Genomic DNA, 15,104 nt, shown 5'->3' on the forward strand with positions numbered 1-15,104 from the left:
GTTCCCAGTTCTCCCCCTTTCCTCTCTCTGTTCTGTACTTACAGTAAAGAACATGGCCTCTCAGCCCACCATGCCTGCTACTTGCTGTCATGCATTCCTACCATGACAGACCCTTATCCCTTCACAACTGTAAGCTCAAATAAACTTTCTTCAATAATTTACTCTGGTCACAGTGTTTTATTACAGCAATAGAAAAATAACTAATACACATGCTTTGTTGGACTTGGAATGGGTTTGGCCAAGAAAAAGTAAAGATAACACATGAAAATTTCAAGTCTAGGCCGCTGGCATTGTGTGTGTTTTCCACTCAAGTGTACTTGGACCTTCTAGAAGACGGGAAATTATGAAGAACAGAGAAGAGATAGTGCAGAAGAACACCACAGACCAATCTTCCCTCAAGTGTCTCTTCTAACTAAACATGCACAAGTGAACCCTTGGGCTTAAAATATCAGTAGGTATATTCAGCATCTTCTTGGCCTAAGCAAATACTCTTGAGCCAAAAGAAACATTTATTGCCCATATCACTGAGGGTCCACTGTTATTTATTTAGCATTATTGTGAGAAAAGATATAGTCAGAAAAGAGAAAAAAATATGTGTACACACAGTTCAGTCAACTGTCACAGGTAACTAGTGCCATGTCAAGAAACAGTATTAACTGTACCTCAAAAATCTTTTTGCCCTGCCTCTTGCTCCCATTCTTCCCTACCATGGCTACTGCTCAACTCTGCCCCCTCCAAATCTTATTTCACACCCAGTCAAGGGGTAACATTTGATTTCAATGGTGACAATCAGCGGGCACGCTCTCTAATCTTTGCTGAGTAGCCTTGCAGATCATTGGTGACATGCACTGTCTTACCAAACTCACTTTAGCTGTCCCATCTCTTGGCACTCCCAGTTCAGCATCTCAGCAGTCCATCAGTCTACTTGCCTAAACAAGTATTTCAACCTCAGGCTAAACAAAGGTTTATGTTTGTTGACTCTCAGAGACAGGGTTTTCTCTGCTCTTCTCCAAATCAAGTCAGTCTTCCCAGGAGAAAGGCTACTGGTTTGCAGCATATCCTGTGCTCTCTCAGAACTATCAGTAAACAATCCCTCATAACCACTGCCCACTCTTGCCCAAAAGGAAAGCAAAGTAAACATTTGAAACTTCTTAAATGGTACGGAAAATCAGGAAGAATGACAAGTTATTCTAAATATACGTAAGCCTCTATCTCCATGCAGTAACCGTCAACACTGTGTTACACATGGCTTATTTACACGTTTGCTAAATTAACATTACATGGTATATTTGTAGAATATGGGGCTGGAAAGATGGCTCAATGGTTAAGAGAACTGGCTGCTCTTCCAGCGGGTCCAGGTTTGATTCTCAGTAACCAATTGGTGGCTCACAACTATCTTTATCTCCAGTTCCACACAACTTGATGTCTTCTGGCCTTTGCTCTTTCTTCTCCTCCTCCAGTAACCTCCTGCTCCTCCTTCCCAAAATCCTGTTGGTCCTGCACGCCCACACACTCTGGCTCCACCCCTTCCTTCTACCCTTCTCAAGTGTAGGCTTTTTATTCAGTTGATTAGGGAGGCAAGGTTACATAGCAATACTTGGGGTATGTGAGAATGTGCTTAGGGTAGTAACTACATCTTGGGAGCCAGTAATTAGCATCAAAATACATAGCACCACACAGACCAACCTCCAACATAAATGCATTTTGATTACCCCCCCCCCCCCCGTCCCAAACAGGGTTTCTCTGTGTAGCCTTCACTTTTCTGGACTCATTTTGTAGACCAGGCTGGCCTAGAACTCACAGCAATCTGCCTGCCACTGCCTCCTGAGTGCTGGGATTACAGGCATGTGCCACCACTGCCTGGCTGCATCTTGGTTTTCTGTATGCAACTCTATGAGTCCTACAGTCCTAAAGTGTGCCCCACACCACCCAGTTTTACCCAATTGTTTTGCTATTTATTAAGAAATTGACTTAGTACCTTGTTCCTCATTCTATCATTCTAGAGGAATCCTAACTATATAAATGTTTTTTGGCGTTTACAAATCACAGCTGGAATGAATGCTGTGACCCTCCTGAGCGCTGCTGGGTATTTAAGCCATATGCTTACAAACTAATTTTCCATCCTACTTGTTTATGATTTTGACAAATAAACACCTAGTGAAAAGGGATGACATAAATGTAGTTTTTCTTAGTTACTTGTGAATTTCAGTTGTGTGTGAGCATTCTTTTACACACACCAGTGAGTCTCTGGCAAGCCGGGCACTGTAAGATGACACACCCGACGGAAGCAGCAACGATGAAGGCTGCGACACTCACCTCACACTGGTTAGTCAGCTTGGTAGACGTGATATCCAGCTGCTGATACTGCTCCTTCAGCTTTGAGAACTCAGCTTCTAATCTTGTTTGTTCCAATTTAGAATTATTTAGAAGACTTTTCAAATTCTTATGGTCAGTTTGTAAAATTTCAGTGTCTTTTAAAAGTTGACTGTATGTATGATTTAACCTACAATTAGAAATCATAATATAAACATTTCAATAGTTTTCACAATGTGAAAATGCTGCCAATATTATTCAGACATATTTATAGAATATAAAACATTTTTGCAAGTTACTAATTGATCAGTTTTTCTTCAAAACTTAAATTTGATTAAAAGGAAAAACAGCCAATTCAATTATGAATTCATGGACATTTCAGATTCTAAATTAAATATAAACAAAGATCAGATTAAGTGAATCAGTTAATCCAGTATTAAGTACTACACCAATATGCTGGCTAAAAATTAAGAAATACAGGCATCAACCAAACTATAGATATGTAGTTTTTTTGCAGTTGCCCAAAAATCACCACTTACCACTTTGTAAAACTCAAACTATATAGCTCTTCCTCTTTCTTCTCACAATTTACCTTGAAAACAAGGTTTAACTGATCTCTAGGTACAGACATTGACACTTTTTTTTAAACCAGAGTAAATATGCCATGTGCATTCCCTGCAGGGTGCTACCCTCCACCCCGCTTCAAAACACTGACTCTCTGAAGGTCAGAGGCTGTCACACACACACACACAGAGGGCTGTCACACACACACACACAGAGGGCTGTCACACACACACACACAGAGGGCTGTCACACACACACACACACAGAGGGCTTCCACACACCACACACACAGGGCTGTCACACACACACAGAGGGCTGTCACACACACACACACACAGAGGGCTGTCACACACACACACAGAGGGCTGACACACACACACACAGAGGGCTGTCACACACACACACAGAGGGCTGTCACACACACACACACACACAGAGGGCTGTCACACACACACACACAGAGGGCTGTCACACACACAGAGGGCTGTCACACACACACACACACAGAGGGCTGTCACACACACACACACAGAGGGCTGTCACACACACACACAGAGGGCTGTCACACACACACACACAGAGGGCTGTCACACACACACACACAGAGGGCTGTCACACACACACACACACAGAGGGCTGTCACACACACACACACACAGGGCTGTCACACACACACACACAGAGGGCTGTCACACACACACACACACAGAGGGCTGTCACACACACACACACAGAGGGCTGTCACACACACACACAGAGGCTGTCACACACACACACACACAGAGGGCTGTCACACACACACACACAGAGGGCTGTCACACACACACACACAGAGGGCTGTCACACACACACACAGAGGGCTGTCACACACACACACAGAGGGCTGTCACACACACCACACACAGAGGGCTGTCACACAACACACCACAGAGGGCTGTCACACCACAAACAGAGGCTGTCACACACACACCACACACAGAGGGAGTCACACACCACACACCACAGCGGGCTGTCACACACACACACACAGAGGGCTGTCACACCACACACACAGAGGCTGTCACACCACACAACACACAGAGGCTGTCACACACACACAGAGGGCTGTCACACACACACACACAGAGGGCTGTCACACACACACACACAGAGGGCTGTCACACACACACACACACAGAGGGCTGGATCTGGTCATCTTACATCATTGGGGTTTGGAGGGATACAGGGAACAAAACAACATCTTGTTTGGTGGTCTCTGTTCAGAATATCTAATATAGTTTACTCAATTCATTCCACAACAAATTAAAGTCAGCTTTCAAAAATTCTAAGCAATGAAATATTTTCTTTCTTTCTTTCTTTTTTTTTTTTTAAATCTTTTTTCTTTTTCTTTTGGTTTTTCAAGATAGGTTTCTTTGTGTAGTACTAGCTGTCCTGGAACTCACTCTGCAGACCAGGTTGGCCTTGAACTCATAGACAGCTGCTTGTCTCTACCTCTCAAGTCCTGGGATTAAAGGTATGAGCCACTACTAACTAAAATATTTTCTTAAAAATCAAGACATGATGAAAAAATAGGAAAACCCCCCACACATCTGGCAAGAGGACTATAAATAGGTGAGACCCACTATCACTCATACAGCTACCTAGTATGTATCAACGCCTATGACAATAACAATTCTCCTTGGTTACTCCATAGAAAATGGGTATCAGCGGGAAACAGTGTATGACGTCTTCTCATTTATCACAGATGCTAAAATGAGTTAGTGAGATGCCTGTGAGTAAAGTGAGCCAAGCAATGAGTTCTGAGTTCAGTGAAAGGGCCTGTCTCAAAAAAAAAAAAAAAAAAAAAAAAAAAAAAGAAGTTCCGCAGAGATAGTTCAGCAGTTAGTAGCACTTGTTCTTGTGTAAGATCTGGTTCAATTCTCAGCACCCACATGACTGCTTATAGCAGTCTATAATCCCAGATGCAATCCAGCATCTTCTTCTGACCTCCACGGGCACCAAGTATGCACCTGATACACACGAGTAAGACACTCGTACATACAAAATAAATGAATAAAATAGATGGGCTAGGAAGGTAACTCGGTGCTAAAACGCATGCACTGCAAACCCGAGGACCTCTGCTGGGATTCCAAGAGTGCACGTAAGTGCACAGTGGCCCCAGTGGCCCAGGGTAGTTCTGGTCTTGCAAAGTGGAAGCAGGAGATCCCCAAGGCAAACTGACTAGTAAGGCTAGCCACATCTGTGAGTTCTGGGTTAGACTGGGACAGCCTGACTTGGACCTTCACATGCACTCCCACATACGTGTCCCACTCATACAAACATGCATATACAACATGCACAGCACACACATACACATGAAAATGGGAAAAATGGCGAAGTATAAGTAAGAAAGACATCTGATGTCACCCTCTTACTTCCATGCTCACACACATTCACACACAAACATGCATCACCACATGCCCAACAAAACCGGGAACCTCCTAAACAACTTAAAAATAAGTTCTGAAAATTTAAAAACATTGTCCTTTAATACAATACTGCCAAATGAATCCAGTGAACAGAAGAGGCCAAGACAACACAGTCTAAGAAAGAAACTTTGTTTGATATTATTTGTGATTAAAAGGCAAGTTAAAATTATCCGTCTTCAGATAAGATTGTGTGCGCATGAGTAAATATATCTTCCATGTTTTATTTAACAAGCTTTCTCTTCTCATAGAACACAGACAAGAGCAGACTGGAGACATGGGGAGCACCTGAGAGCACTCAGTGTGAGCCTGCGACACTGCTCTGGTTAAACTCGTCATACTGGAGTCCTTCTTCACTTTGGCCAAGCTGTTTTTCTGGAGGCCACAGAAATGTGCGACTGATGCCTGGGAAGCACATCTAAGTCCATGGACTGTTCCAATTACTTTAAGAGACCAGCAATGGTCAGCAACAAGGTGAGATCTCTATAGTAAGTGTCTTCTCCAAGGTCTGGTGTGTAGTAAAATGACCTTCCTTTTTATTATATAATGTGTCACAATATGTCTCCCATGCCTGTACTGCCCATACAGCGCCCTCTTTATAAACTGTACTTCAGCACTGTCCTGTGCTTGCTGAAGCTCAGCATCGTTACAATAGAATATCCAGGTATAATAACTGAAGAAAATGAAATTCAAAACTGTGGAGTATCAAGATGGAGATTTGGGGACTTTCAGAAAGGAAAAGTGAGTTGTGTACACATGTACCTGTACTGTACACACATGAACATGCATACATATATGTACACTGGGCTGGGAAGATGGCCCAGTCAGTTAGTGTCTGCTGCTCAAAATATAACAACATAAAAATAGTTCCCTGGTAAGTCCAAATTGTGGACGCTATTATAAATGCACACACCCACACCCTCTCTCTTTTCAGAGATAAGACAAAACAATAAAACATATGAGTAAGTATCATTACCTGTCATTTTCACCACAAAGTTTCTTGTACTCTGCAGCTACCATCTCGTGGTTTTTGCTTTCAAGCAGCATTTTTTCTTGTTCCATTTTGATCATTTTTTCTAAATCTTCCAATTGTCCTTTCTGTTTTAATAACTGATTGTAACTGGTGGGGGGGAGGGGGGGAAGGAGGGAGAGAAGTTAGGTATTTGTTTTAAAATAGTTCTAACAAAGAAAATATTTTAGAAAATTAGTAATTTCTTAACAAATATCACAGGTATATTTATGTAAATTCCTTTCATAAATTATCTCTTAGATGGGTATAGTGTATAAAGTTTATTATACTACCCAGAGAAAATTTGTTTTAAATTAACACAATATATATTACCGGTCTTCAAGGTCTTTATGCTCCACCTCAAGATTCTTGTGGGCAGACTTGAGGGTTCCGTGCTTAGAGATCAGAGATTCATACTCTGAAGCCTGTCGCTCATGAAGAAGCTCCAGTTTTTCATGATCTTTTATCAGAGAATCATAAAGAGATTTCAAGTCTTCTCGTTCTTTGATTATAGATTCATTTTCATTTTCTAAGGAACTCTGCTGGATTAGAAGCTGTGCATTCTGGTTCATAAGTGAAGTACTTTGTGAATTAAGGGTGGAGTTTTCAACCTGTAAGAATGTGTTTATTATTAACAAGCTTAAGAAGAAGTTGCCCAGCTGGGCGTGGTGGCGCACGCCTGTAATCCCAGCACTCAGGGAGGCAGAGGCAGGTGGATTGCTGTGAGTTTGAGGACAGCCTGGTCTACAAAGTGAGTCCAGGACAGCCAAGGCTACACAGTGAAACTCTGTCTCGAAAAACCAACCAACCCAACAAACAAAAAAAAGTTGCCAGGCATGGTGGTACATGCCTTTAATCCCAACATTTAGAAAGAAGAGGCAGGCATATCTCTGGGAGTTCAAATTACTACGTGAGCTGGTGAGAGTAAGAACAAGAGAGAGTTATGTATGTGGTGGTCTATGTGTGGAAGTGACGGGACAACTTGCTGCAGTGAGTTCTGTGTTTCTACTGCAGATCGCAAGGACTGAGCTCCAGTGCTGAGGCTGAGCAGTGAGCATCCTTCCCTGCTGAGCCACTTTGCTAGTTCCACTTCTCTAAGGAATTGGGTCTCTCCCTCGCCTAGCACTTATCTAGTAGTGAGCTGCAGGGCTCCACCTCCCGTGCTGCTCAGATGCTGGGATCACATGAGTTCGCCACCATGACCGTCACTTGACTGAGCTCAGGGTCTCCTGCTTGGGAGCACTTTTCTGACACAACTAGCTATTCCCCAACCCACTTGCTCTTTGTAACAAAAAGTTATGTTAACTGAAACAACTCTCATTAAATCACTGAAGACATAGTCATAGTAAAATAATTGGATTTTAGCTTCCTAAAAAATTAAGGATCCTTCACTGCCGTGCCAAGCCCGCTGAGGAGTCACCATGAGCAAGGCCCACCCTCCCGAACTGAAGAAATTTATGGACAAGAAGTTATCATTGAAGCTAAGTGGTGGCAGACATGGACAAGGAATACTGTGGGGCTTTGACCCCTTCATGAACCTTGTGATTGATGGGTGTGGAGATGGCAGCCAGTGGGCAACAGAATAACACTGGAATGGTGGTCATCCAAGGAAATAGCAACATCGTATTAGAAGCCTTGGAAAGAATCTAACCAATGTTCTGCAGAGGCACCCACATCCCTCCCCAAAGAGCCTGTGTGACTGTGATGTAGAATTGGGTCCTGTGCATTTTCATATGAAACTTGCTAAATAAACTTTTGGTATACTCAGAAAAAAAAATTTAAAGCTACCTGTTTAACTATTTTTAGAGCTAAAAGGCTATTTTTGTAAAATCTCTGGAGTCTAAATTAGCATTTACTTCACCAGTTGGAAAAGAATAACAGAGAAAAGGTATATTTAAAGGAGCAACTAATTTCTCTGCCTGGACTGTTCTGTGTGACCTGGCACCGGTAATGCTAAGTTGAAGATGGATCCTTTGGATTATATAAAGTGATGTATCCTTTAAGCAAAATCTAAAGGCAAAATTCATGTGCTGTACGCATTTCAATAATTAAACTTCAAAGAATGTTTTAAGAATGAAATAAGAAATACTATGTTGCAGTCACAGTCTACAACAAGGGGTTTACACCTAACAAATTAGAATTAACTTGGTGAAAGGATAGAAAGATTCAAAGCTAAATGTAAGATCATCTTCACTTATACTGGGATGAATTTAATAATTTATATAGGCTTGACATTTTAAAATGTTTATGTTAACAGTTTGGCATAGAAGCAAAAAACCATTTCAAGCTATCTTCACTTATTAAATTCTATGGAACTAAGGAACAATATTTACATGTCTAGCCTCCCTTACTATAATAGTACATAGTTAATGTTCTTGGTACAACCTGGAGCTTGGCATTTTGTGTTTGAAGAGTGGTGTTCTGTTCCTGTAATGACACTGTCTGCCTCTGAAGTGCAAGAATCTGAGCCTGTAAGTTATTGTTCTGAGTTTCAAGTTGCTTCAGTTGAGTTTTCAGTGCTTGCTTCTCTGCTTGCAGCGTAGCATTCTTAAAACAAGAAAAAGATACCACACTTATTACAAATAAACAGAGACATTTTAACAGATAATGAATGGTACTTAGCAAAATGAGCTTAAACAATTTTAAAAAAGAAAAAATTTCCCCTCAATCACAGTTGTAAACATTTAATACATACAAAAGATTGCGAATAGTGCTATAACCTTAACATACTATTGTGCCTGTATTCTGTCTGTTTTATAATGTCCTGAAATAAAATAATTTCTTCTTGTGCTGAAGGTGGAGGTTGGTGGTAGAACGCTTGCCTAGGCTCTATCAATTAAAAAGGTGTACCCTTTCAATGTACACATGGGTGCGTGTTGATCCTGGGTATAGGAGGGAAAAATATGTACTTTCAAAATAACAGCATTTGGAAGAGAAGCAGAATTACACAGATTATTTTAGTCATCTACTAGAAAATGCAGTCCATAATAGACCTAACAAATATTACACTGACTTGTTTGTTTTTTGAGTTTTTTTGCTTTTGTTTTTCATGGAAAACCATTTAAAGTATAAGGACTTTTGAAGTTTATCCCCCCAAAATGATCATTTTCAGTTTTTCCGGTACATACAGCCATATTTCATCTTATAGTTAAGCAGGTGAATTACTATATTAGTCATGGACATTAAAATATGAGGCATGTGTAATGACACAGTTACAATTAAATACTTAAAATGCAGTTATAAAATGTAAATTTGTACTAAAAAGCATAACCAAAAACAGAAATAAAAGTTTAATATACAAGAAAGCTCTAATTAGGCTAACTATTTACTATGTAGTATTGACCAGAAAAATGATACAAATGAATCACAATAGTTGTGCTGTATCTGTACTAGGAGACAAAGACGCCTTCTTTTGTATCATATAAACAGAACATCAATATGCAAAACATGTCCACATGGGTTAAGCTTGTGATTGACTTACAAGAAGGTAAAGAGCAAAACACACTAAGTCTATATCTGTTTTTATATATGATAAACTAGATAAGAAAGTATAAAAGAAATTTATCAAAGATAAATATATCCAACAATTCTTTACTTCTTAATAATTTTGTTCCCACTAAAAATTTTTAAATACTTACATTTCTTTCTACTTCAATGAGCCTGTCTTTAACCTTCAGGAGCTCTCTAGTTGTTTCTTGACTTTCTCGCTCCCACTTGTCTTCCCCAGAAACTGGGGGGGAGCTCTGCACCATCCTTTCCTCATCTTGTCTCTGTCTGAGAGCTTCATAATTTTTTTTCACCTAAAATTATTTAAAATATTTTAATAGAAATAAAAACATCACCAAGATTTCTATATTTCTCAGTTACTTTGGGTCTGTATTGGCCCAGCTGAGTATGGTACAGACTTTATTTTAGAATGTGATTAATGGGCCAGCCTGGTCTACAAAGAGAGCTCCAGGACAGCTAGGGCTATTATTACACAGACAAATCCTGTCTTGAAAAACAAACAAACAAAAAAAAACCCAAAAAACAAAAGCAAAAAAATGTAATGTATGATTACCAATACTGTGATCAAAAGCTCTTTGAAATGCAATTGAGGGGGCTGGAGAAATAGTTCAGTGGTTAAGAGCAGTTCCTGCTCTTTTGGAGAACCCATGTTCGGGCAGTTCACAACCACTTGAAACTCCAGCTCCTGGATTTCCAATCCTGAGAGAGAGACACACATACACTTTCACATACAAATAAAAATAAATTGTAAAAAAAAAAAAAAAATCCTGTATTAAAAAGCTACTGTAATGTATATTACACTAGAAGAATCAGAGGAAACTTGGCTCCAATGTTTTATACTTGGGTATTGATTATAGTAAAAATGGGCCTCAGTAGCTTTCTTAAGGAACTTGAAGAGATTCTTAGGTTATATGCACATATAGAACTGTTACACCAACCCCCACTCATATGAACAATTAATGCCTACTAGTAAAGGACAATCAAGGATAAGCTATAAAAGATACATAACAACAAAGAAAATGACCCTCAATAACAGATTAGCTACGTAATATTAACAATTACTTTTAGAGCAACCATGAACCACTTTAGAAATCACTATATAAAGAGCAAATGAACATTTGACACATGTTAACACTAGCTTTAAAAGATTCATAAACTAAAGTAGCAAGTATATTTAGGAATCTTCCTAGGAATAACATATTACCTAGAATTAACTATAATAATAAAAAATGGCTTATTTACTTAACTCCTGATTCAAACACATCATTATGTAATTTATCTTGTAATAAGTAATTCAAGGATATATTTTCTACAGGCAGTTTTTAGTTTTCAGTTGACTCTTCTGTTTACTGTTTTGAGACAAGGTCTCATGTAGGCCCAGGCTGGCCTTTAACTCCTTAGTCAAGAAAAACCTTAACTCCTGATTCCATCGCCCGTTAAGTGCTAAAACTACAGATGTCAGTCACCACACTGGGCTTCAAACAGGAGGTTGTGAACTGCAGAAAGGCCCGAGTGATACACAGGCCTGGATGCGACAGGAAGAGCTCCAGCATCTTCTAAGATCTAAACTACCACACTTCACACCTCTCAGCAATTACATTTTCTTAAGATTTACTTTTAAGATAAAAAAAAAAAAAATCTGTGTATGAATGTTTTCCTTCATGAAAGAAAGTATGTGAATGCAGTGCCTGCTGAGGACAGAAGAGTAGGGATAGGGCCCTGGAACTGGAATTATGGACAGTTGTGAGTCACCATGTGGATGGTGGGAACTGAATCCAGGGTCTTTAGAAGAGCCGCTTGGGCTCTTAATTGTGAGTCATTTCCCTATCCCCGAAACATGTTATTTTTAAATAATGTGCATGTGGTGCGCGCGTGCGTGTGTGTGTGCGTGCCATTTCTCTAGCTCCAAAACATGTTATTTTTTTAAATAATGTGCATGTGGCGTGTGTGTGTGTCCCTCTGCATTTGAGTATAGGTGCCTGTAAAGGCCAGAGGCTTCAGATTGCCTGGAGTTGAAGTTATAGGTGGTGGAGATCCATCTAATGTGGTGCTGGGAACCAAACTCTGGAAGAACCAGTATAAACTCTGAATTGTTTAGCTGTCTCTCTTGCTGCTTATTAATTAAAATTCATTATTATACTTATTTTGCTTTCTAGTTTACTTTATATATTTATAATACACTTCAAAAATTAACACTATACATTCAGGGCAAAAATGGTTAAAATAGTTCAGGCACAAAACTTAAAGCGTTTAGTTCAGCAGTAAACTAACATTACTACTAGTGAGTTACACATTAGTAAAACAAAACAGAATAAGCCAAGATGGAAATTTTGGCCAGTGTCTAATGGTGTTCTAGGATACTCCTATTTTCTTCATACAGTCTTTTTTTCCTAGACTTACAAAGGCTGTAGTCAAATGAAATATTAAGGAGAGCTGACAGAAGAAAAATATATCTGATATGTGCTATTTTGTTCTTGTCTTGCACAGAGTTCACATCTGTTTGATAACAAGAGTGGAAAATGACAACAAAAAATAGAAGAGCTGGAAATAAAATTGAAGGCTTCTCATTTATAGTCTGTTCAAGTGTATTTAGCTCACATATCATTAATCAAAACCTATATATTTTCACAGGAAATAAAGTTTGCCAGAATAAAATAGACCACACAACAAAGCAATGTAGAGTAAATTTAAAAGCTGAATTAGATTAAGTTAAAATTTAGTGTAGTAAAAATAGTATTATAAATTATATTATGAATTCAAATTTTCAGTTTTTTAAATAAAAGATAATATAACCTTTTAGAACTGAAGTATAGTTTATATATAGTTACTAATGTACTGATTATAAAAGAAATTTGGGCTAGGTGGTGGTGGCACACACCTTTAATCTCAGCCCTGGGGAGGCAGAGGCTGGCCAATCTGTAAGTGACGTTCCAGGTTAGCCAGGGCTGCACAGACAGACCCTGTCTATTTTTTAGAATAACATATACACACATCACTCATCATTCTGGAAGGATCACTGCTTGCCAGACAACCACTTGCTGCTCTTTCAGAGGACCCAAATTTATTTCTCATCACCCACGGGTGTCACTAACAATCAAAAGCCTGTAACTCTACTTCCAGGGGTTTCAACAGCCTCTTCCAGTCACCTGTACATTTAAGGCACCTCCTCCACTTACACCACATACAAACATACAGTTAAATTAAAAAAATAATTTTTAAAAATTAGCAACATTATCAAGTTGGGTTTCATTCTAGAGATGTGTGGACAGTTTGACATATACAAATTGAATAAGTCAAGTAATGCAACACCTAAACAGACTCTGGGACACAATTCACTGCATTGGCTCAATAGATGCAGAAAAGGTTTCCAGTAAAGTTTAACATCTCTTCATGATAAAAAGCCAAGAAGAAATTAGAATATATGCACATACCTCAACATAATGCAATATGCAACAAACCTATAGCCAACATTATTATTATTTATTAAATTGTATTTTATAAGCATTGGTATGAAGGTGTCACATCTTGTAGAACTGGAGTTAGAGACAGTTGTGAGCTGCCATGTGGGTGCTGGGAATTGAACCTAGGTCTTTTGGAAGAGCAGCTAGTGCTCTTAACTGCTGAGCCATCTCGCTAACCCCTATAGCCAAGATTATCCTAACCAGGGGAAAACTAAAACTGTTTCCTGGTAAGTCAGGAACGATGCAAGAATGGGTATCTTCCTCACTGTTATCCCTCTAGGCTTGAAGTCTAAGCTCCAGGGAAAGTCAAAGGAACAGAAAAGAATAAACAGAAAAACAAGTTAAAATATCCGTATTTTTGATAACACAATCCTATTAGGAAAAGACCTTAAGGTTCCATAAAAAACAAAAACCAAACCAAAAGAACAAACAAAAAAACCCCCTCTTAGATCTGACTGATAAATATTTTTATTGAAGTAGCCAGATATAAAGTCATCATCCAAAAATCAGTAGTTTTTCTATATACTGATGATGAACATGCTGAGAAAGTAGGAGAGCATTCCCATTTACAATGGCTTGAAGAAAAAAAAATATGTAGGAACAAGTCTAAGTGGCTGAAGACATTTATAAAGAAACCTTTAAAACATAGAAGAGATAAGATGAAGATTCTAAGAGATGGAAAGACCTCCTATATTCATGGGTTATAAAAATTAATATTATAAAAATAACTGTATTATACCAAAAATTTTGTAATAAGCTGATGAATCTATCTACTAATCTAATTTGGATTTTGCTTGGGATTATGCTGAATTAACAGATTCATTTGGGATCTGCTTGTTTATTTATTCTAGTACTGGGGATTGACTCTAAGGTTTGTACATGGTGGAAAAGTGCTGAACTACTGAGCTATATCCAAACCTGAGAGCTGTCAGATACAGAACATAGCCGGGCATGGTGACACATGCCTTTAATACCAGCACTTGGGAGGCAGAGGCAGGTGGATCGCTCTGAGTTCTAGGCCAGCCTGGTCTACAAAGCAAGTCCAGGACAGCCAGGACTACACAGAGAAACCCTGTTTCAAAAAACCAAACAATGAACAAATAAATGAATAAACAACAGAATACAGAACATTTCAGTTGATGATATGCTACTCCTACTCATTTACTAAGATGTTTTTCCATTTTATTAATGCCAAGTTCTTTAAAGTACCCCAGGGTTTTTTACAGTTTTGTTTTTTGGTGTGTGTTTTTGAAGATTTTTTTATTGGTGTGTGTTTTTGAAGATTTATTTATTATGCACTCAGCGCTCTGCCTGCATGTACACCAGCACGCCGGAAGAGGGCACCAGATCTCATTATAGATGGTTGTGAGCCATCATGTGGTTGCTGGGACTAGTGCTCTTAACCTCTGAGCCATCTCTCCAACCTTGGTATTTTACAGTATTATGAATGATATTTTCTTGTAACTTTTACTCTCTGAATTTTCATTGTTAATATATACAATATATGGCTGAGCTTTATATACTGATCTTTACCCTATGGCATTTGATAAAACACGCTTTATATAGTTTTCTATAAATTCTTTAAAATTTCCTGCCAAAACAATTATCTCAGAAGTCAATAAAAATATATTTCCTATTTTCAAAATTGGATTTCTGGGACTGAAGAAATGGCTCAATGGTTAAAAGCACTCACTGCTCTTCCAGAACATCCTACTTTGACTTCCGGACACTTCCGGCAGCTCACAGCCACCTGTAACTACAGCTCCAGGGGATGCAATACCCTCT

At 39.1% G+C, this 15,104-nt stretch overlaps 1 protein-coding gene and 1 pseudogene across 2 annotated transcripts in view; one reads left to right on the forward strand and one right to left on the reverse strand.

Moving 5' to 3' along the window:
• Ccdc88a (coiled-coil domain containing 88A) overlaps positions 1 to 15,104 on the reverse strand; it is a 125,494-nt gene that overhangs the window by 21,559 nt on the left and 88,831 nt on the right. For both annotated transcript variants that reach the window (XM_051165166.1, XM_051165165.1), the window contains exons 18-22: positions 9,990 to 10,151; positions 8,737 to 8,898; positions 6,685 to 6,962; positions 6,319 to 6,462; positions 2,317 to 2,503 (exon numbers count right to left, since the gene is read on the reverse strand). In XM_051165166.1, the coding sequence (XP_051021123.1) occupies positions 2,317 to 2,503; positions 6,319 to 6,462; positions 6,685 to 6,962; positions 8,737 to 8,898; positions 9,990 to 10,151 (933 nt within the window). The remainder of the gene's footprint in view (positions 1 to 2,316; positions 2,504 to 6,318; positions 6,463 to 6,684; positions 6,963 to 8,736; positions 8,899 to 9,989; positions 10,152 to 15,104) is intronic.
• LOC127205872 (small nuclear ribonucleoprotein G-like) lies at positions 7,760 to 8,001 on the forward strand (annotated as a pseudogene).

The sequence above is a fragment of the Acomys russatus genome, chromosome 22 (assembly GCF_903995435.1).
Source record: "Acomys russatus chromosome 22, mAcoRus1.1, whole genome shotgun sequence".
Classification (NCBI taxonomy): domain Eukaryota; kingdom Metazoa; phylum Chordata; class Mammalia; order Rodentia; family Muridae; genus Acomys; species Acomys russatus.